Source organism: Vigna angularis, chromosome 8, assembly GCF_016808095.1.
Source record: "Vigna angularis cultivar LongXiaoDou No.4 chromosome 8, ASM1680809v1, whole genome shotgun sequence".
Classification (NCBI taxonomy): Eukaryota; Viridiplantae; Streptophyta; class Magnoliopsida; order Fabales; family Fabaceae; genus Vigna; species Vigna angularis.
The window spans coordinates 6,243,711-6,264,841 of NC_068977.1; the positions used below are offsets into that span (position 1 = coordinate 6,243,711).

At 32.0% G+C, this 21,131-nt stretch overlaps 1 protein-coding gene across 2 annotated transcripts; it reads left to right on the forward strand.

The window, feature by feature from the left end:
* Positions 1–8,802: 8,802 nt before the first annotated feature.
* LOC108345539 (alpha-1,4 glucan phosphorylase L isozyme, chloroplastic/amyloplastic-like) lies at positions 8,803–20,407 on the forward strand. Of its 2 annotated transcripts, none has more exons than XM_017584128.2 (15): positions 8,803–9,237; positions 10,969–11,207; positions 11,291–11,392; positions 11,771–11,947; positions 12,073–12,348; positions 13,120–13,391; positions 13,513–13,630; positions 13,710–14,144; positions 14,543–14,695; positions 15,325–15,453; positions 15,953–16,189; positions 17,358–17,434; positions 18,729–18,915; positions 19,170–19,370; positions 20,065–20,407. In XM_017584128.2, exons 1-15 carry the CDS (start codon positions 8,997–8,999, stop codon positions 20,179–20,181), a joined length of 2,961 nt encoding a protein of 986 aa, XP_017439617.2. In that variant the 5' UTR covers positions 8,803–8,996; the 3' UTR covers positions 20,182–20,407. The 2 variants fall into 2 exon arrangements, with proteins under 2 accessions (XP_017439617.2, XP_017439618.2); XM_017584129.2 differs by having other exon boundaries at positions 8,839–9,237; positions 10,972–11,207.
* Positions 20,408–21,131: the final 724 nt, after the last annotated feature.

Here is a 21,131-nt window from a genome sequence, read left to right on the forward strand (position 1 = left end):
TATTTAACAGAATCATTTATCATAAGGCAGATAATTTGTTTATGTTTTCTCATGAAGAATTGAATAAGAATGAGACACAATTTAATTATGCTGTGAATTGTCTAAACTTAAGAATAACTAATTAATACAAAAATTAACTAAATAAAAAATCCTCAGTTAAGGTAAGATGCTAAAATTAAATCAGAAATAAAAACTTATAAGTTTAATATGAGAAAATTAAATCTAAAATTGTAATAATAGAACATCAACAGGACCATCAACAAAAAATCTTTCTAACCGTGGTGAATCGATGATTGAAAGAAAAAAGTGATAGGAAATTTTTTTACCACAAAGCACGGTGAAAGATAAACATAAAAGAAATAGTTTATGTAGTTAACTGCATTGTAACTATAAAAGTTCAGTTTTTTAAAACTGAACCACAACATGGTATAATTTAGTTATGAGTAAAAAATAGTTTAGTTTTTATAGTTTAATATAGTATAGATAATCTATAGTTCAGTGCAATTTGATTAATTATGCCCAGCCCTAATGTTCACCATGTTACTAAATTGCCTTGATTATCTTTCTACTTTGGTTTGTCATACATTTTAGAACCCAAAAGCGGTTCTCAAAGTTGACCAATGGGTAGAAAGTTATAAAGCATTTGCAAAAATTTGGAGTTTAATTTTTTTCTCATACTTTTTGCAAAGAAAATGAGTGTGTTGATATTTTTGCTAACATTGATGTAGATAGAATTGATTTCTTTTTAGTTTGACAATTTTATCTTCTAACATTATGTTTGATTTTTTTATATTTGGAAATCACCTTAAGCCTCCTTGAATTCAGATTTTATTAGTTTTTATCCTTTTATGTATAAGTTGTGACCTAATTCCTTCGTGAATTTAACAATTAATAATTTAATATAGGATTAAATATAACTTTGGTATTCAATTGTAATGCAAAATTGGAATTAGTTAATGTTTAAAACTTTAATTTTATTTTATTCTCTAATTTTAAAAAAATAATAAGGAATTTAGTCTTCTCATTCAACAGTCTTGAATTTTGTCCAATGTAATAAATAATATTTTAGTGGAGTGTATGACCTGTTGACATGTCTCTTGACACGTGTTATTCACGTGACACAAATTAATTTTATAAATTAAATTAAAATTAAACAAAAAACATACATTGTTGGCTTATATTAGTGTATATATATATATATATATATATATATATATATATATATATATATATATATATATAATCTTTTTAAAAAATTGATATTTTAATTGTTTTTTAAATTTGTATTTTTTTATATCTTTAAATTATTTAAAAATGGATGTCATGGAGAACAAGCGATCAAAAAGAAGAAGAAGAAACAAAACTATTTTCAATTTTAATTTTATTATTTTTTTATATTTTTAAGAAAAAAATGGTGTATGTGAAAACTGAAAGCTATGTGTAGTGAACGTGGGGTGCAGCGAGTAATAATAAGCAGGCCTAACAACAAACCAAACCCTTTTTAGGAATGCCTATCATGGTTTAAGGTGATTAAAATAAAACTCATATGAAGAGAATATTTTATGTGAAAGTATAACAGTTTGTATTGTTAATAAATATACATTATTTTATAAATAATATTGTTTTAAGAATTAAAAGTAGGTTTAATCATTCTCATAATCTCTATTTACGTTGAATGTTCACAAATAGGATCTCTTTTCAATTGGGTCCCTAAAAATAAAAAAAATCAGTGTAATTGGGTTTTTGTAGTTAAATTGAGTTAACGAGGTTAACTTTAATATGAGTTGTGACTATAAGGTGAAATCATTAATTGACGTAACAGATACAGGATCATCACATTAAACTGAGTTGTCACCACATTCTGTCACGTCATCATCTTTCACCTTTTTCCAAATCAGATACCCTATCAGTCTATGGCAGCCACCGAACAACGCCACCACTAGACTCCATGTCATTGCCATATAACTACCACCATCGCAAAATCATCTTCTTCCTCGAATCAACCAAAAATCGCGAGCTCTTCCCTGCTTCCATTGCATCCACCACCTCACGTCGCCATGAAAACCCTTAGAGAAACCAGATTCAACACCCAGAAAACCCAAAAACAACAACAACCTTTAATTGCTATCATCACCATCGTGAACCCCAATCTAGAAAACAAAAACTCATATACCAAAAACCCAATCGCGATGCCCTAATCATGAGTCTATCTATCATTACACAAGATCGAACCACTCGCAACAACCATGGTGAACCCTAGAGTCCAAAACTCATACCACCGTGATGCAACCGTGAGCATAAGTACCTCTGCGAGCCTCATCCATTCTCCACCGCGAGCAACTTGCATTTCATCGCGATGCACACCAACCAACAAAGCACACTAGAAAGCGAAACCATGAACCTAAATCACATTCTCTAATTCGCACATCCAAATCACGGACCCCGTGGAAACCCAAATCCCTTTGCGTTCTTCATGAACCTATAAAGAGAAAGTCCAAAAACATAAAAAAGAACCCCAAATTGCAACAACCAGAATCGCAGCGTTGTTGTCAGTGCACACCCTCGTTGTGCAAATTCCTTCGGGCCACAAGCAACCCTCGTGCAACCTTCAACCTGCAAATGAAAAACATGACCAGACCACCACTGAATCATAGTACCACCACCGCAAAGGGCTACCTGAACGTGAATTTGGTTTTCAGAAATCTCGTTCCCAAATTGGTTTTCAAGAACCCTAATTTCGTCACTCCCAAATTCAATTTTCGAAAACATATTTTTTAATTTTTTAATCTTACATATTCCACGTACCATGCTACCTCAATTAGTGAATCCAGCTCACAACGACAACTTAGCTTGTGAATCCAGCTCACAACGACAACTCAGCTTTTTTTTAATCTCGTTAACCCAATTTAACGGCAGAGGCCCAATTGTACTGATTTTTTCTTTTTAGGCACCAAATTGAGAAAAAAAAATAATAAGAAAGAGACCTATGTAAAAAAAACTCACCATAAATAGGGACTATCAGAATAATTAAAACTTAAAAGTAAAATATATTTTTCTAAATTTAACTTTATTAAATGACTAATAAGTAATTAAAATCATAAACGGATAAAACTAAAAAAATAGTATAAAAAATAATTAATAATTTAATATAAATTATTTTTTTATTAATTTATTAAATGACCAATAATTAAAAAGTATAAAAAGATAAAATTAAGAATGAAAAAAAATGGTATAGAACACATGAGTTAATATTTTAAATCTAACTTATTCTTTAATAATAAATATATTGAAAATATATTAGAATTTCTTTTAATGTTGAAAGACTATGGATGACAAAAAGACTAAGTCTGACAGGCTAGCCTAACTATGAAAGTCATGCTAGGACAATATTTTCAACCTGGGAGCCCAAATCAACCCGGATCGGCAAGCCCAATAGCCCGATAGGCCAATTTTGCAACTTAGTTGGGTCAACCGGTCAGCATAACCAAGGTTTGATACAACTCGGTTGAGGTCTTATACCACTCGACCAAAGTCTAACACAACTCAACTTAAGTCTGACACAACTCGGCCTATATTTGATACAACTTGATCGAGGTCAGACACAACTCGATCAGGGTCTAACACAGCTCGACCAAGGTTTGATACAGCTCTACCGAGGTATGACAGATCTTAGCCAAGGTCTGATAGAGCTCAGTCGAGGTTTGTATAACTCGATCAAAAGTGTGATACAGCTGGACCGAGGTTTGATACAACTCGATTAGGTTTAATACATGTTGGTTGATGTCTGATACATTTTGGCTAATATATGAAACAACCCAAACGATAGCCCGTTTCAACCTCTCAATTTTGGAATCAGCCTAGAAACTCGTCATTTGATAAAATATAATTAACTAATTTTTAAAATTTGATAAAATGTATGTTCTTTAGAGCCAATTATTAATCCATTGTTAAAATTGTTAAACGTGTAAATTAGAAAGTTTGTTATCGGTTTTTAATCCATTAAGTTATTTATCTAAGGCTTAATACCTCTTTTTGTCCCTCTTTATAAGGGAAATGTTCAAGTTCGTCCTACCTTTTTTAAAAAGTTCAATATGGTCCCAAGTTGTGAAAAAAGTGTCCAATTTAATCCTTTTTGGTCAGGGCGTTAAATATTTAACGATCCATCTGACAACGTGTGTGCAACGTGGTTGTTTAGGTTTATAACGTGGCTGCATAAGGGGTAAACTTGTGATTTTCATTAAAGTCCACATCAGGTTCATCTTCCACCTCCACCAACCGTGAATTTAGGGTTTCTTCCCTCCACTCCTCTGTCCACCACGACACTCAGAGTCATGTGCCGCCGTCTCCTTCTTCCTCCCCCTCTCCCTCTCCTCCCCACAAAACCCACCAGCTTTCCAAGCACGCCTCTCCCTCCCACTCCGATTCTGCCGGCTCCCACCTCCATTTCCACTCCAACTTCGATGATCTCTCTCCAAAATCTTATTTCCCTGGTTATTCCATAGCAAGATCAGATTAAATGATAAAGATTAGTGTTTCGTGTTTAATGGAATGGAGATAAAGCATTTTCTTTCATGGAATTGATTAAACTTGGGATTGTAGTTGGTAAATGAATCTTATCTGATATGTTAACTCTGTTTTGTTTCTGTTCTTTTTTCGATTTTGTTTCACCAGTCTTTATCCCCGTTAAAGACCTTGCCAACTACAACGATCTCTCCATTGAGGCGTGCCTCTAAGAACGTAGAACCTGATGATGTATCAATTTGTTGCCCGCAACGTATGCAGAACTGCGAGCGAGAAGTAGCACAAATGTTGAAAGAAACTGAGAAATCAGATATTGAACTCAAATCAGAGGCAAGAAGAAAATCATGTACTGTTTGTGGGTCTTGACAGAATTGGCAAGAAGAAAATCCTCACTACAAATGGTTTGCCAGAGGACCTCAGGTACCTCTCCAAGGATGTGAGAGAAGAAACCCTAAATTCAGGATTGGCGGAGGTGGAAGAAGAAGATGATGTGTCAAGCAATTTTTTTTTTAAATTCAAAATTGACACGTCACCATGCCACGTAAGAGAAAAAATGAACAGCTCATCAAGTTTAGTCCAGAGGAGCAGTTTCATTGTTAAATATTTAACGCCGTGACAAAAAATGATTAAATTGGACACTTTTTTCACAACTTGGGACCACATTGAACTTTTTAAAAAAGTAGGACGAATTTGAACATTTCCCTTATAAAGAGGGACAAAAAGAAGTATTAAGCCTTTATCTAATCGATTAAAATTGTTTGTATTGTCAAATATGTTGAAAATGTAAATCAAGAAGTTAAGCTCTCTGTTTTAATCGATTAAAACTAACAATATTGTATCTTTGCTATATATATATATATGTTTGGTTTCTTCTCCAGACATGAAAAAACATTACAATAGCATTCAATTGTTAAAGAACAACATCTTTTGAGTGTTTTTGAAAAGCAAGAACAACATCTTTTTGAGTATTTGGAAAGCAAAACATCAATAGAGGAAAATCAAGTCTAAAAGCTTTGCAAGAATGAGCGAAAAGAGCTAAGAAGCATTTTTTTTCCAGTTTTCTTTGTAGTACCTCACTATAGGTGTGTCAATTCTTTTATTTTTCTGTAATATCTAAGAAGTGTCCTTGTGTAGGCTATCTTTTAAAATAATATAATGTAAAAAAATCAAAATAAAATATATGTTTCGAAGTTTAATTTTATTAAAGAACAAATAATTATAAATCATAAAAGATAATGTTAAAAATGAATTTTTTTTATACAAAATTTATACTTCAAATATAAATATAAGTTATTTTTTAATAATTTATTAATTTGAAGTTATAAAAAGATAAAATTAAAAATAAAAAGATAGTATAAGCAAATTGGTATAAAAATAAAATAAACAGATAAAAAAGTAAACTAAATTTTATACATATATAATAACAAAAAATATAAGAATTAAAAAATAAAATAACTTTCATATGAAAATAAAATAAATATATATATAAAATAAAAAATATTAAATGACTGAAAAATTAGTTTTCAAAAAAGTTGTCAACAAAATAAAATAAATAATAAAATATTTTTCTTACTATATTTTTTTATATTATAATAGATTTATTTTCAAATAACGTAGAAAATTAGTCCCAAAATTTTCAGAAGATTATTTTTACGTCATTAACTTAAAGTCAAAATAGAATTTAAAATTAAAATGTATATTTATTTTTAAAAAATTATGACATTAATTCCGTTAACATTAATCATATGAGTAATATATATATATATATATATATATATATATATATATATATATATATATATATATATATATATATATATATATATATATAATATGTATGGAGGGCTTATATCCTTACAAATGGACGTACCAAATTGAAGTTCCATTAACTTTCTTTGACGGAGAGGCCCCATGCACGTGATGGGTGATATTATTTACAAACGGACGATCCAAGTGCCTCCAAAAATTTCAGAAAATAATAATAATAAATAATAGTGTCTACCTATCTTGTTGGTTGAAGAAAAATATCTATGCATTATCATAGTTCCTTTGAAATCCTAAAAGTTCCACCATGAAATGACTTCAAGGGTCTAACTATGAACATGCTTTTAATTCATATTAAGTATATAGGACAAGAATAATAACACTAGGAAAATTAAAAAACAATAATCTAAAAGTTGTAGCTGAATTTAAATATTAATTTATTATTATTAATTTAAGGAGTGAGATAGTAAGATATAAGTTTCATTTGGACAATTTATTTTAAAAAAACTCTCATATAAATAAACGTTTGAAATAAATTTAAAATTATTGAAAGAGTTACGTTGTTAAACACAAATAACATAATTATATTTATAATATAAATAAACATTTTACTGTCTGATATCAATAGAATTCTTGGTGGATTCTATTAAAAATATTTATTTAAGTATGGACTTCCAATATATGATAAACTAACGTGTTTATCTAACCTTAAATCTAATGTGTTTATTTAAATATTACAAAAAATTAGTTATTCTAAATATGATATACCAATTTTGTAAAAATTGTATGCAAATATTTTAAATTATATTAAATTTACACATACAGATACACAGACACAGATACACAGACAGACACACACAGGCATACAGACACACAGAGAGAAATAAACAACAAGTAATTATAGAAATAAAGCCAAACCCATACAAAAAAATAAATCTAATTTATTAGTAACTCCAATGTAACATTTATTTTGCAAAAGCTCCATCATTTATTCTTCTATAGTTGATGTTGAGATTAATTGGGCAAGTTATTGATACGGTAAATTTAACATTTCTACATAAATGATATCGAAATTAAGTCTTATGGGCTAATATAGAAAAAATATAATCAAATTATATCTTTATAAAAAGCCAAGAAAATAAGACTTAATGAAACTATGGGTTAATGTTTTAACAAATGCTGTAAAGTATTAAAAAGTTTGTTCATGAATGTTGCAAGTAAAAAAATTTAACTAATAAAACAACTTAAAAGTAGTTAAAAGTTACTCTGTTTTTAGATAAAGTAACGGGCTATGTTTGACAAAAAAACTTGTTCGAAAATTAACTAAAATTTGAAAAACCAGTTGACTGAAGATAATTAGGACAGCTGAAAATTATTAAACTAATTTATTAAATGATAAATATTTGGCAAAATTATATATCGAAATAATAAAAAATTTAAAATAACAAAAATGATATTATTTTTATATAATTATTTCATTTTTGTTTATGTAACTTTTTTTAATTCTTTTTTATCTCTTCATTTTTTAATGAATTATTTAAAATCAAATTTTAATTTCATTTTTTCATGTTATATATTCATTATGAATTTTATGTCATACCTTAAATTATTTCAAGTTAAGTTTAAAATTAAGAAAAAATAAAGCATATTTAAGAAAATTTAGTATTTTTGTTATATTAATCATTGTATCGGTTAAAAATAAATAATTAAATATAAAAGTATTCACAAAATAAAATGAATATATCATTATCAATTTCTTGAAGGATAACTATTAAAGAAAATGACAAAAATATAAGAAAGAAAACAGTATGATAATTAAAAAAATCGTAAAATATAAAAAGAAAAAGAAAATAAATCAAATAAATAAATAAATAGAATTTATTATTTAGAAAGAGTAACATAAAATTTATATGAATATATTTTATATCTTGGTGAAAATTAGGTAAAAATTGTAACAGTTTTTAATTTGATAATTCTTAACTGATATGATAAAATTATATAGGAGAAAAAAGTAATTTAAAGAAACACGTGACTGATAAGTATAAACCTATTATAAATTTCAGTGCCTCTCTTTACTTGTTCATTTTGCTCTCTCAAAAAAGCTAGGATGACAATGATAGTGAAATTATATAATTTTTGTAGTTTTACATTTAAATATTAAATGATATTTTCTATTGAAGATCAAATTAATTGTAATAGTAAATTGTGGCTGATTTAGAGTAAAATTATATTTTAAAACTAAAATTTAACATCACATAATTACCATTGAGACCAATTAACCTTTTTTACCCTTATTTTATACATAAAATATTTGTTAAGGTTGATTATTTTAATATTTAATGTTAATAAAACTGGAATATGAAATTTCGGTGAGGGACAAAGAAGGAAGGTTAAGGTGGAAAGGAAAGTAACTACGTGGAAATCCGATAGAGCGCCAACAAAGCAGTTGCAGAGGATATTCGGTGAGGTTAACGACAGAGAATAAAATAGTGTGAAGGAGTGAGAAGCTCGTGATTCGATTACTTATCGGTCATATCGTATCTCGACACGCCGTACATACAGGAACACCTCCATTTCCCTTATAGTCACACAACACCCTCACTCTCAAACTCACACTACCAAGCTCGTGAGCAAGAAAAGAAACAAACAAACCTCTCTCTCTCTGCGATTATTGATCTCCGGAGAAGAGAGACTGCGATTTGCGATTCGCAATGGCTTCCACCACAATGCGGTTCTCCGCTACTTCCACCGGTGCTGAGGCGCTTCCCCGTCGTAACTCCCTCGCCGGATTATTAACCGTCTCTGCAAGATCCTCCGCCAAATCGAGGCTTAGGTTTATTGGAAGGAGCGCCAACTTGAGCTTCATCCGGAGGCGGAGCTCTTTCTCTGTGAAGTGCGTCTCCGGAAGCGAGGCCAGGAAGACACTACACGATCCCGTGTCTCAGCAACAAGGTCTGAAGTCTTTTATTCTCTCTCTCTCTCTCTCTCTCTCTCTCTCTCTCTATATATATATATATATATATATATATATATAATATCTGTCTGTCTGATTGTTTTGGTTGTTGATTACTTTATTTGCTTTCAGTTCATTGGTTTTGCTTGGAATCGAGTTGAAAATTAGCAACGTTTAACACATTGAGGCTAATGTTAGCTCTGTGAACTTCTTGAAAGTTTAAATGAGCGTGTGGATTTGGTTGCGGTAGAGTGAGAGTTGCAGTTTAGTATTAAATTGGAGTGTTAACTGATGATAGGAAAAGTAATTTGTGATCATCCTCTAGAACGAAAGACCTTTGTGCAGCATGTCCTCTCTCTCACTATATATTTTAAACGTTTGGTATTGCAATGAGAACTACGCATCTGAATTATCAAATAGATGTTTAAGATGGTAAACCGATGGAATCTCAATAGTATACTTCAAATATATAGTTAAGATTGAAATTAATTAAAATAATCTTGACTGCTCATGTATAAGGTATAAAGTTAAGTTTTCGCTTTCCATGTTTTCACTTTGTGTTTTGTTAATAAATTTTTCTGGTAATATATATATATATATATATATATATATATATATATATATTTTGGTAAAATGTAGCTCTTGTGAAAATACTATGAAAAAAGTGGAAGAAAATAGTATTGCGAGTGTTAAGATAACGCCACTTATTTTTTTGTAATAAAGGTGAAGTGTTAAAATATTTACAACTAGTATTTCTTAAAATATTCCCAAAAATATCGGTTGTTAAAATACACTTTCTAGAAAATAAGTGGAAGTGGCTGTGTAAACTGAGAAAACTGTATTGATTTTTTAAGAGTGAGAAGAGTAAATTGTGACCATACAATCTTACAGATATAGTCAGGACTAAAAGCTATTAAAAATTCTCGTGACCACTTTAAAAAGTTTCTTCACTTTTACGTTTTAATTTTTATCATTTATGTAATATCTAAAAATGGTCAAGACTGTTCATCCTCAAATAGAAACTGCCATCTTATTTGATGTGTGTGATATAATGTGCATGCTCCTGAGGTACCTTGTTTGCATGAGTTGATATCTCAATTTTCTACAATGGATGCATTAAATTCGTTTTAATTTAACAACTGAAAAAGTGGTTTTTGGGTTTAATTTATTTCTTGTGATATGTTTTTTACGCCCCCACTCCCTTATTTGTAGGTATAATGGTTGAAAATAATCTTATTAAGCTGGCTATTATGACTGCTTTGAGTCGTTGTTCAGGAGTTTATAGATTGGGATCATTTTTTTTTTGTTGATACGGAAATACATTGTCTATTTTGGAGATGCATACCAGGGTTCCCTCACTATCCTATTGTTTTTGATGAAATGGATGAAAACAAAAGAGGAAAGAAAATTTTCAAATTTGAAATCAAGGCAAAGCTTGCATAGCTAATTCTGTTTCTAGAATTTTCTTTTGACCAAAATCTAGAAATTTTGAATTAAAGAAAAACTAATTATTTTCTTTCTGTCCATCCAAACATGTAGTTACTAAACAGTATCCAAAGCTCATTAAGATTTTGTTATATTCTCTTTTGGGGTAGGATAAGGATGGGCTCTTTGACAAACTATTCCCAGGTCTTGACTTTTTGATAAGTTACCAGCAGTTTTCTTTTGCCCAACAGCTTCATTATGACCTGATTAGTCTTATGTGTTTGATTATTTATTGTTTCTTTTAGAAGCCACTACATCTCTCAGCTCCTTGACGCCAGATGCTTCATCTATTGCCTCGAGTATTAAATACCATGCAGAGTTCACTCCATTGTTTTCTCCACATAATTTTGATCTACCACAGGCCTTTTCTGCAACTGCACAAAGTGTTCGCGATGCTCTTATTATAAACTGGAATGCCACCTATGATTACTACGAGAGGCTGAATGTTAAGCAGGCATATTACCTTTCGATGGAATTTTTGCAGGTTGGTGCTACCATAATTACTTGAATAATTTGGAACATTTCTGGCGTGTATTGTTTGTTTCCATTTGTTATTCTATCTTGCAGGGTAGAGCATTACTAAATGCAATAGGCAATCTAGAGTTAACTGGTGCTTATGCTGAGGCTTTGAGCAAGCTTGGGTATACATTAGAAAATGTGGCATACCAGGTGTGAAATTCCCTACTGTACCTCTTCTTTCCCATTTTTATTCTAAAATGTCGAGTTTTTTAGTGCTCTCTTAAAGTTACTTGTTTATATAACCAGAACTTCTTAAGTCAACATGAAATAACCTCTTTAGGTAAAGAAACTGATGCACTTTTTAAAACAAATGTTGTTCCAATAGCATATTTGCAATGGAGAAAGTCAATTGATATGGGTCTTATTCTTAATAAGTTCCTTTATCTACATTTTCCCCCGTGAAAATGAAAACTGACAAATCTTTTTATTTTACTGAGAAACTACAGCAAAAGGAGTAATTTAATCAAAATTAATATTTGATTGCAACTTACTATAGATGAGTAATTCATTTCGTTTGGCTATTGATAGGAGCCAGATGCTGCACTTGGAAATGGTGGTCTTGGGCGACTTGCTTCATGTTTCTTGGACTCTTTGGCAACCTTGAACTATCCAGCTTGGGGTTATGGATTGAGATATAAGTATGGTTTATTTAAACAACGAATAACCAAAGAGGGGCAGGAGGAAGTTGCCGAAGATTGGCTTGAGGTATGTTTCATTATTTGTTGACAAGTGATAAATGGCACGTACATAAAAATTAAAAGTATAATGTTTGTACTATGTTTTTCAGTTCTGTTAATATTTCTTTCTTTGTTTGTGACATAATCTAACAGATGGGCAGTCCCTGGGAGATTGTTAGAAATGATGTTTCATATCCTATAAAGTTCTATGGCAAGGTTGTATCTGGGTCAGATGGTAAAAATCATTGGATTGGAGGAGAAGATATAAAAGCTGTTGCACATGATGTTCCCATACCAGGATATAAAACTAAGACTACAATCAACTTGAGACTTTGGTCTACAAAAGCTGCATCAGAAGATTTTGATTTATATGCTTTTAATGCTGGAAGACACACTGAAGCATCTGAGGCTCTAGCAAATGCTGAAAAGGTTTAGATGATATAGCTAGTGTCAAGTCCTTTATAAGCAGCAAGAGATATATGAATCTATTGAAATGTATTTGGAAAAACCCAAGGTCTTCATTGACTAGAGGCAGAGTTCGCAAAAAGTATTTAAGAGAGGGACAACCCTCACCTCACGATCCAGTTAAAACTTAAGTCTCACATTGGCTGGAGACTGAAGGAATAGTTCTCACCTCACAACTCATTTGTGAAGTTGAGTTTTAATTCACATTCTAAAAAAGGAACCAATTAAATAGCGGTGTTAGAATCAGTATTGCAGAAAATAAGCATTATAAAAATCATTCCTGTACTCTCCATCCATTTGATTGTAATGTGTTTTTTTCATATTTTTTCTATGGAGTGTCTTTTATAGTGACCTATATGGGAGAATATAATTGAATATCAATTCTCTTTAGCTTTGTTTAGATTTATTCTGTTATCTGACAGTTGTCCTAAGGGTCATAGATGTCAGCTCATGCAGCTATACCTTCTGCTGTATAAGTACTACTTGTGCAGAAGTTTAGAATCCTTTTTTGTAACCATTCTAATATTCAGTAGTACAATCTTACAGTTTCTCTCTTTTTCTGTATATTTATTAACCTATGAGTTTGGACTCTTAGTCCTGTGTAAATGTTGTAGAAAATTCGAGTTACTTTTTGATAATATTTAGGCTTTCCAGTTAATTTCAATTTTGTTACAGTCTGAGTGCAAGTCAATAAAAGGACATTATATATGTTTTTTTGTTTGTTTTCAAATGCAGATATGTTATATACTCTACCCTGGGGATGAATCAATAGAGGGCAAGATCCTTCGTCTCAAGCAACAATATACTTTGTGTTCTGCTTCTCTTCAAGATATAATTGCTTGTTTTGAGAGAAGATCAGGAGCAAATGTGAATTGGGAAGAGTTCCCTGAAAAGGTTGCAGTGCAGATGAATGATACACATCCAACCTTGTGCATCCCAGAGCTGATGAGAATCTTAATAGATGTAAAGGGTTTAAGTTGGAAAGATGCTTGGAATATTACACAAAGGTATTATACATTTTTTTTTAGTTTTTGTGGGATGGATAGGTGTCTGGTAATCTTTTATCATCTGTTAATGCATGATCTGAGTTGGTTGACTGAATATCTACTATCTGCCACTGTGATCCAGGACCGTAGCATATACAAACCATACTGTTCTTCCTGAGGCATTAGAGAAATGGAGCTTGGATCTTATGCAGAAACTGCTTCCACGCCATATTGAGATAATAGAAATGATTGATGAGGAGGTAATAGTGAAATACATGCATAAACGTTTTTTTTTTCAGGGTACAGGCATTAGTTGTTGATGACATTCCTGCTTTGCAGCTGATTCGGACCATATTGGCAGAATATGGCACTGCAGATTCAGACTTGCTGGAGAATAAATTGAAGGAAATGAGAATACTAGAAAATGTTGAATTGCCTGAAGAATTTGCAGATGTACTGGTTAAGTCCAAAGAGACCACTGATATTCCTAGTGAGGAGCTGCAAAGTTCTGAACAAGTAGAAGAAGAAGAAAAGAAAGATGATGAAGAAAATAAAGATGATGATAATGATGAAGTGGAAGGAGCCATTGCTAAAAAGAAGGGAACAGATGAAAGTTCCATTGAGGATGAGAAAGAAGAGTTGCCTGTGCCGATACCAGAACCACCAAAAGTTCGTATGGCAAATCTGTGTGTTGTGGGTGGTCATGCAGTGAATGGGGTTGCAGAGATTCATAGTGAAATTGTAAAAGATGAAGTTTTCAATGCGTTTTATAAGGTAAAGTTTTCCTTGGTCTGTCAGTATGACGAACTCCATAGCTGAGTTATGTTTCTAAATCCGTATCTGCAATTTGTTAGCTTTTTCGTATTTGAAATCACCAAATAGCTCTTAACAGTCAACTCTTATCATCTATGACCAGTGGGAGGAAACAACTTAGTCTTGCCCAATGGGCATAATAGCACTATAAAAAAATATGGATATTTCCACATTTGTTCTGTTTCAAAGTGATTGCTCCATGCATACTGCTATTAAAAGCTGAAATAAACTTCTAACACTTCTAAAAATATGTATTTAATAACTGGACCTTTAATAGAACTTCATCTTTTTATGTTTTCTTAGATTATGATAAGATCTAAGAATGTGTATATAATTGACCTCTACCATATTCTTTGTAGTTGTGGCCTGAGAAATTCCAAAACAAAACAAATGGTGTGACACCAAGGAGATGGATCAAGTTTTGCAATCCGCTTCTGAGTAAAATAATAACCGAGTGGATAGGTACAGAGGATTGGGTCCTAAATACAGAGAAATTGGCCGACCTACGGAAGGTTGTTACCATTATTTGCCTTAATAATCTTATCCTAGTCTTGAATTTTTCCTTCATGGCTTTGCTTTTTCCTTTTTTTTTTAATGTTTATTTCCTTTTTATGAACGTCAAGTTTTGGCTGCACTTCTTATACTACCACAGCCTAATGCTTCTTGGAAACAAATGGTGTCAAATTTTGAAATTTTATAATTAGTTATAAAGTTATCCCCAAAGAACCATCTATAAACAAGGATTGATTGCTTCTACCTGAGCTATAAAATGTAATTTTCTTGCATTTGCTGATCTCCTTCAATTTCTTTTTTCAATGGAATAAACCATGTCTTGTAATGCACCATTCAGGATGAATTATCTGGTTTGTTGAGTTTTTAAATCTGAATTCCTATGGATTACAGGATTAGCTTTATTCTAATTAACTAAATTGTAAGTTTGGTATGCTCCTGCTTCTTGATCTTAAAGGAATCAATATGGTATTTTGTTTGCAGTTTTATGGATATTTTCTGAAATTGGTTAATTAGCATTAAGCGTTAAGTTGTGTTTCAAATGTATGTCAAAAGCATCACTTGATTCTTTAAACGTAGTTTCCAAGTTCCTGTCATTAAAGCTGATCGTACTGGTATCATTCATTACTAGTTTGTAGAGAATGAGGATCTACAACTGCAGTGGAGGGAAGCAAAGAGGAGTAACAAAGTTAAAGTTGCGGCATTTATCAGAGAAAAAACAGGGTATTTTGTCAGTCCTGATGCAATGTTTGACATCCAGGTAGATGATACCTTTTGATTGGTTATTTTCTTCTTCTTTTACTCCAGTTTTGATTGGGCTCTAAGTTTTAACTATAGAATGGAAAGTGTAAAATGTTGTAACTGTCTCTAGTTGGTCATTGGTCATTGGTCGTATTGTGATTACTGTAATTTAGTTATCAATCAAGGCAGATTATTAGAAAAATAATTATTCTGTTTTGCCTATATAGTGTACAAAGTACCATAAGTAATGTACATGAACCCTTACTTAAAATGCTCAAGTTTGCCTTGTTTGATTTATGGTCTAGGTTAACACAGGCCGAAATTTGGCCAGGCTGTAGGTCATTGATAGGCTGCATGTCCTATTCTCATTTCCCTCCCTGATAATGTTACTTTTAACATCAATTTTTGTTCTGCTGACAATTTAGTTACTTGTGAATTCAATTTCTACCCATTCCACCAGTTTTTTCCCTATATAGTTTTGCTAAACTGTTCAATGCTGGCTTATTACTTTGGTTTAGGTAAAGAGAATCCATGAATATAAGCGACAACTACTGAACATACTTGGAATTGTTTACCGATACAAGAAGATGAAAGAAATGAGTCCTGTTGAAAGGAAAGCAAATTTTGTTCCTAGAGTTTGTATATTTGGGGGGAAAGCATTTGCTACGTATGTGCAAGCCAAGAGAATTGTGAAGTTTATTACAGATGTTGGGGAAACCGTTAATCATGATCCTGAAATAGGAGATCTACTGAAGGTACCCATGAGCACAACTATTTCTTTTTCACTTGTTGTTTTATGTTTTGTCCTACAGTTCTTAGGCATATTCTTGAAAATAAAGATGTGAAGCATTATTCCTTTAACAGTACTTGGGCTTCAGGATCTTTTTTAGGTTCTATATTTGACTTTTATTAGCAATAAGCTAAGTTTATAATTTGAAATCAGTGAGCATTTTGTATCGAAAGATTTAATAGTATAATTTGGCATGAACATCCTTTAGAAATATAATTGTGCAATGCCTTACGGTAAAACATTCTACTATGCAAATATAAAAGAAAAAACCAACCTAACCTTGAAGGAAAAGGCAGAAAACACACTTTTCTTGACTATTAAATCATCAAATTTCCACCCTTGGATGCATTTCTCTTAGTGGATAATAACGGTTGGAAGTTTCATATCGAAAGGCCAATTCACAATAAGTAAGATTATTTATAATCCCCTTTATACAGTGGTGGAATTAGAGTTTCTATCACTCCCCCATTCTAATTATTTAGTCTCCATTTTCACAATTTAATCAGTTATAGATACTAAATTGTGACTATTTGGTCCTTTAATAGACTAAATTGTGAAACTGGCCAGTTATTTTTAATGGGATAGGGTCCATGGTCATCTCGCTGTTGCTGTGTACGGATATCCATATTATACTAACTTGTTTTGAATTTTGGGCTATCCAAAAATAAGAATTTTCATCTTATCAGTTTTCTAATGTGCTAAATATAAAGAAGAAATTGCTCTGTTTGTTTCATTTAATTTATAGAGATCATTTAATTTTCTCAGAGGGGAGTCATTTGAAACGAATGGTTTACCAAATTTCTTTAAAGCCTCATACTTTGTTAGTTAGTTATTATTTCCTTTCTTACTAGACAAAACTTCTAGAATTCTTTGATACTTTGTTAATTTCCTACATGTTTTCAGTATCAGAGTTTTGCAAACGGATGTTTATAGATATTGTTAATTTGTGTGTTTTATTTTTTTATTGAGATTAGTTTGTCTCTGATTACAATGTCAGTTTATTTCCTTTCTCACTAGACAAAACTTCTAGAATTCAAGCATACTTTGTTAACTTCCTACAAGTTTTCAGTATCAGATTTTTGAAAAATGGTTAAAGATATTGTTAATTTGTGTGTTTCTATGTTTTTAATCAGGTTATTTTTGTCCCTGATTACAATGTCAGTGTTGCTGAGATGCTTATTCCGGCAAGTGAATTGTCGCAACATATCAGGTAGTTATATTTCACATAAATGGTGATCTAAATGTCAACAGTTTAAACTTTGATATGAATAGCCTTGATTAGAAAATTGAGTCAATTACATCAAATCATCTAATATTCATATGTAAAACTACATATTTCTCATTAAAAAAATTTTGCTATTTATTTTTGTGCATGGAAAATTTAACATATACTTGAAAATTTGTGAAAGGTGTTTCTGTTGAGTCCTGACATATATTACATATGCAACCTAGATTTGTAGGAAATATCAAGAAAACTCTGATATCGATAGTTGATGCAAGATCCCTAATTAGGAAAGTTTATGTGAGAACACAGAAGAATAGAAATAAGGATGCGGATACAAATACAATTTTTAACTACCTAACTAGGATGTACATCATTTTCTCCTGGGTCATGTTGATATGGAGAATTGATCTCAATAAAATTTTGTATCTTTTCTGTAATCTTTTTTGGAATCCTATATCTTTTCCCAATTGCTATTTGATTCTATCAATAATGTCTATCTTGAAATATATGGCATCTTCACAATGTGAAAGCAAGATGCTGTAGAATCTCAATGTACAAAGCTTCATCCCTTGAATTACTGGTGTTTTATGGGAACGTGTCGGAGAAGTACTGGCAATTTCCTGACAGCTTTCCTATATAGATTGAGATTAGCTTCTAAAATCTCAGGCAACAAAACTAAGATTAGAGAATAATACAAAATTAAGAACCTAAACTTGTTTTAAGTTAGTGTTCTGAATAAAATTGAACCTATAAGGCTAGATTGAGTTTACAGGTTTGTATGACGAGGACGACTTGGAAAATCTTCTTGACAATCAAGAACTGATTTATTGACCTTGAAAAGTCCTTTTCCAGTATGTAAAGAAGAGGACATAGTTGTACATTAAATTGTGAATGGAAATCTGTATTTGGGACTAGGGAAACCATTTTAATTTTGGTAAAATGTTTATCCAATATGTTACAATCATTCATGAACTTGCCGCTAACAGCTTAAACATTCCGGCTGATTGGTTCTTGAAATGTAATGTAAGTCTTCATAGCCAAATGATCAACTGTATGATTGTCACCTCTCCAACTCCTCTTCATAACCAAGGTGTCATTGATCTATGCGTTATTGCTTGCAATGCAACTTTGCAAATTAATACTATGTTTGGAAATCCATTCAGTCATACTGAGCACCAATGACATGTGAGAGCGAGCTTGGCATTCAATGCGCATTGTGAAATAGGATACAGGTCAAACAGATATACACTAATCTGTGTTCCTTGTTTCTCTCGTGTAGTACTGCTGGAATGGAAGCAAGTGGAACCAGCAACATGAAATTTGCAATGAATGGCTGCATATTGATTGGAACTTTAGACGGGGCCAACGTTGAAATTAGGGAAGAGGTTGGTGCAGATAACTTCTTCCTCTTTGGTGCCGAGGCTCCTGAAATTGCTGGGCTGAGGAAAGAAAGAGCAGAGGGAAAGGTTTGTCTTAAGACCCTTGTTGTACATTTTAATTACTATGGAACATAGTTAATACCATGCTGTTTGGATCATACCCACATACAACAAGTATTCCACTGTATGTTAGTTTCAAATGCTAATAATTTGCTTAAAGAAATTCATACTAAGGTTACAGGAATTTTGAACAAAGATAGTTGTATGAGGAAATGTCGGTCTTGGGTTTCTTAAAAACTTAGATGATTGAATGTTAACCTGCTATGTTTTATTCAATTCAGTTCGTCGCGGATCCACGATTTGAAGAGGTCAAAGAATTTGTCAGAAGTGGTGTTTTTGGATCTTACAACTATGACGAATTGATTGGGTCCTTAGAGGGAAATGAAGGTTTTGGTCGAGCAGATTATTTCCTTGTGGGCAAGGACTTCCCCAGCTACATAGAATGCCAAGAGAAGGTTGATGAAGCATACAGAGACCAAAAAGTGAGTTTGAGTAGACTTTCTTCGTATTTGCTATTAAATGTTCGTTTCACCTGCTTGCCTATTGGATGTATGCACCAAGTCCTTGTTCATTGTTAGGGCATGTTTGACGAGAAAGCTAGCACAGCACACTCTTTTGAATCAACCAATTTTTGTGTTCAACTTTATATTTAATGAGTTTAGTCATGAATATGCAGTTCAGACAAATTTTAACCACTAGCACAGTTTGTTAGAAGGTGTTGGTATTTTCACTTATTTACATGTTCTATTATGCCATTTGAGAAATACAGAGAAATACAACACAGTTCTTGTCTGATTTATAATGAACAAACTCTTCTACCAATGTAGTAAGAACAGGTAACAGCAATGTACACACAAACCCAAGGTCTTTCAAGAGGACCTTTCTCTCCTAATTTCCTTTTTCAAAACAACCAAAAAACTCCCTACAATAACCTAAACATAGACTCTATATAATAGTCTGTCATACAAACACAACAGCAGGAGGTTATAACTACCTCCTTCCTTTATTTCTCCTAGTATAAACCTTGCCTCTAAACCTATCATCATGAAATGTATTTATCAATTGTATTCAGTTGGTATAGCTCTGTCGTCCATTGTTGCTCTGTTCCTTCATACATTGTGCTTGTTGCTCTCATATTATTTTTAATATTAACTTTTGTAAATGATGTGGATGCAGAAATGGACAAGAATGTCAATATTGAACACAGCAGGCTCATACAAGTTTAGCAGTGACCGTACGATTCATGAATATGCTCGAGAGATATGGAACATTCAACCAGCCCAATTGCCGTAGAAAGGTGCAGACGCACTTGGTGCCACGTAGTTATGATGATCCCTGATCAGCTTAATTCCTCGTACCAGATAATAAATAAATAAATATAATTTTGCAAACAAAGGCACTTCAAGTGCGCTTTTGATCAAAATAAGCTTGCAGTTGTTTAATATATCTGTTATGGATACTACTAGTCGTTGTAAAGCTTTACCATACCTTTGTCTTATAATAAATATTTATTTACTTATCTCCAAATTCTCTCCCTTATCTATGATTGTTTGAGCTTAATATTTATGTAAATATTATACTATTAAAAGTACCCAGCTGTATAAACTGTATGTTTATTCCTCTTCTGCCTTTGTCATCCTATCTCCTACCAGTTTAGGAGATTAGACCAAACAATCAATTCCAATTGAGGTGTTTCGAGAGACCTCACCCTCCACTGCTTATTCCATCCAACTAGGAAAAACAACATAATCCCACACAAATCAATTCCAATTGAGGTGTTTCAGAGACCTCTCCCTCCACTGCTTATTCCATCCAACTAGGAAAAACAACATAATCCCACACCTAAACAAACAGACTATTTTTAATGTCTGTTGCAGTTATACACAGAACTGTCCCAATAGACTTATAGACTTATTTTTCTTCTTCTGCTATATAAAATGCCAAACCTATCATTACCCTCCCCTTGAAGTTTCAACTTATCCTCAAAGTGAAATTGAAATGCCAAACCTATCATTACCCTTGAGGGAATTGAGGAAACTCCTTGCTGATGGCAATTGCTATTTCCCAGCTATTTTTGATGGCTGGAAGCTGTTGCCAATTGATTAAAACTTCCATTACGCCCTGATCATTTGTCCTTGTTTCCAGCAACGCTTCTAGAGAGACATCTAAAAACAGTTCTTCGGTGAGTATAGAAGGTAAGGCCTGGACAACAGTAGTGGGCTGGCCTGCACGTTTAAGGAGAG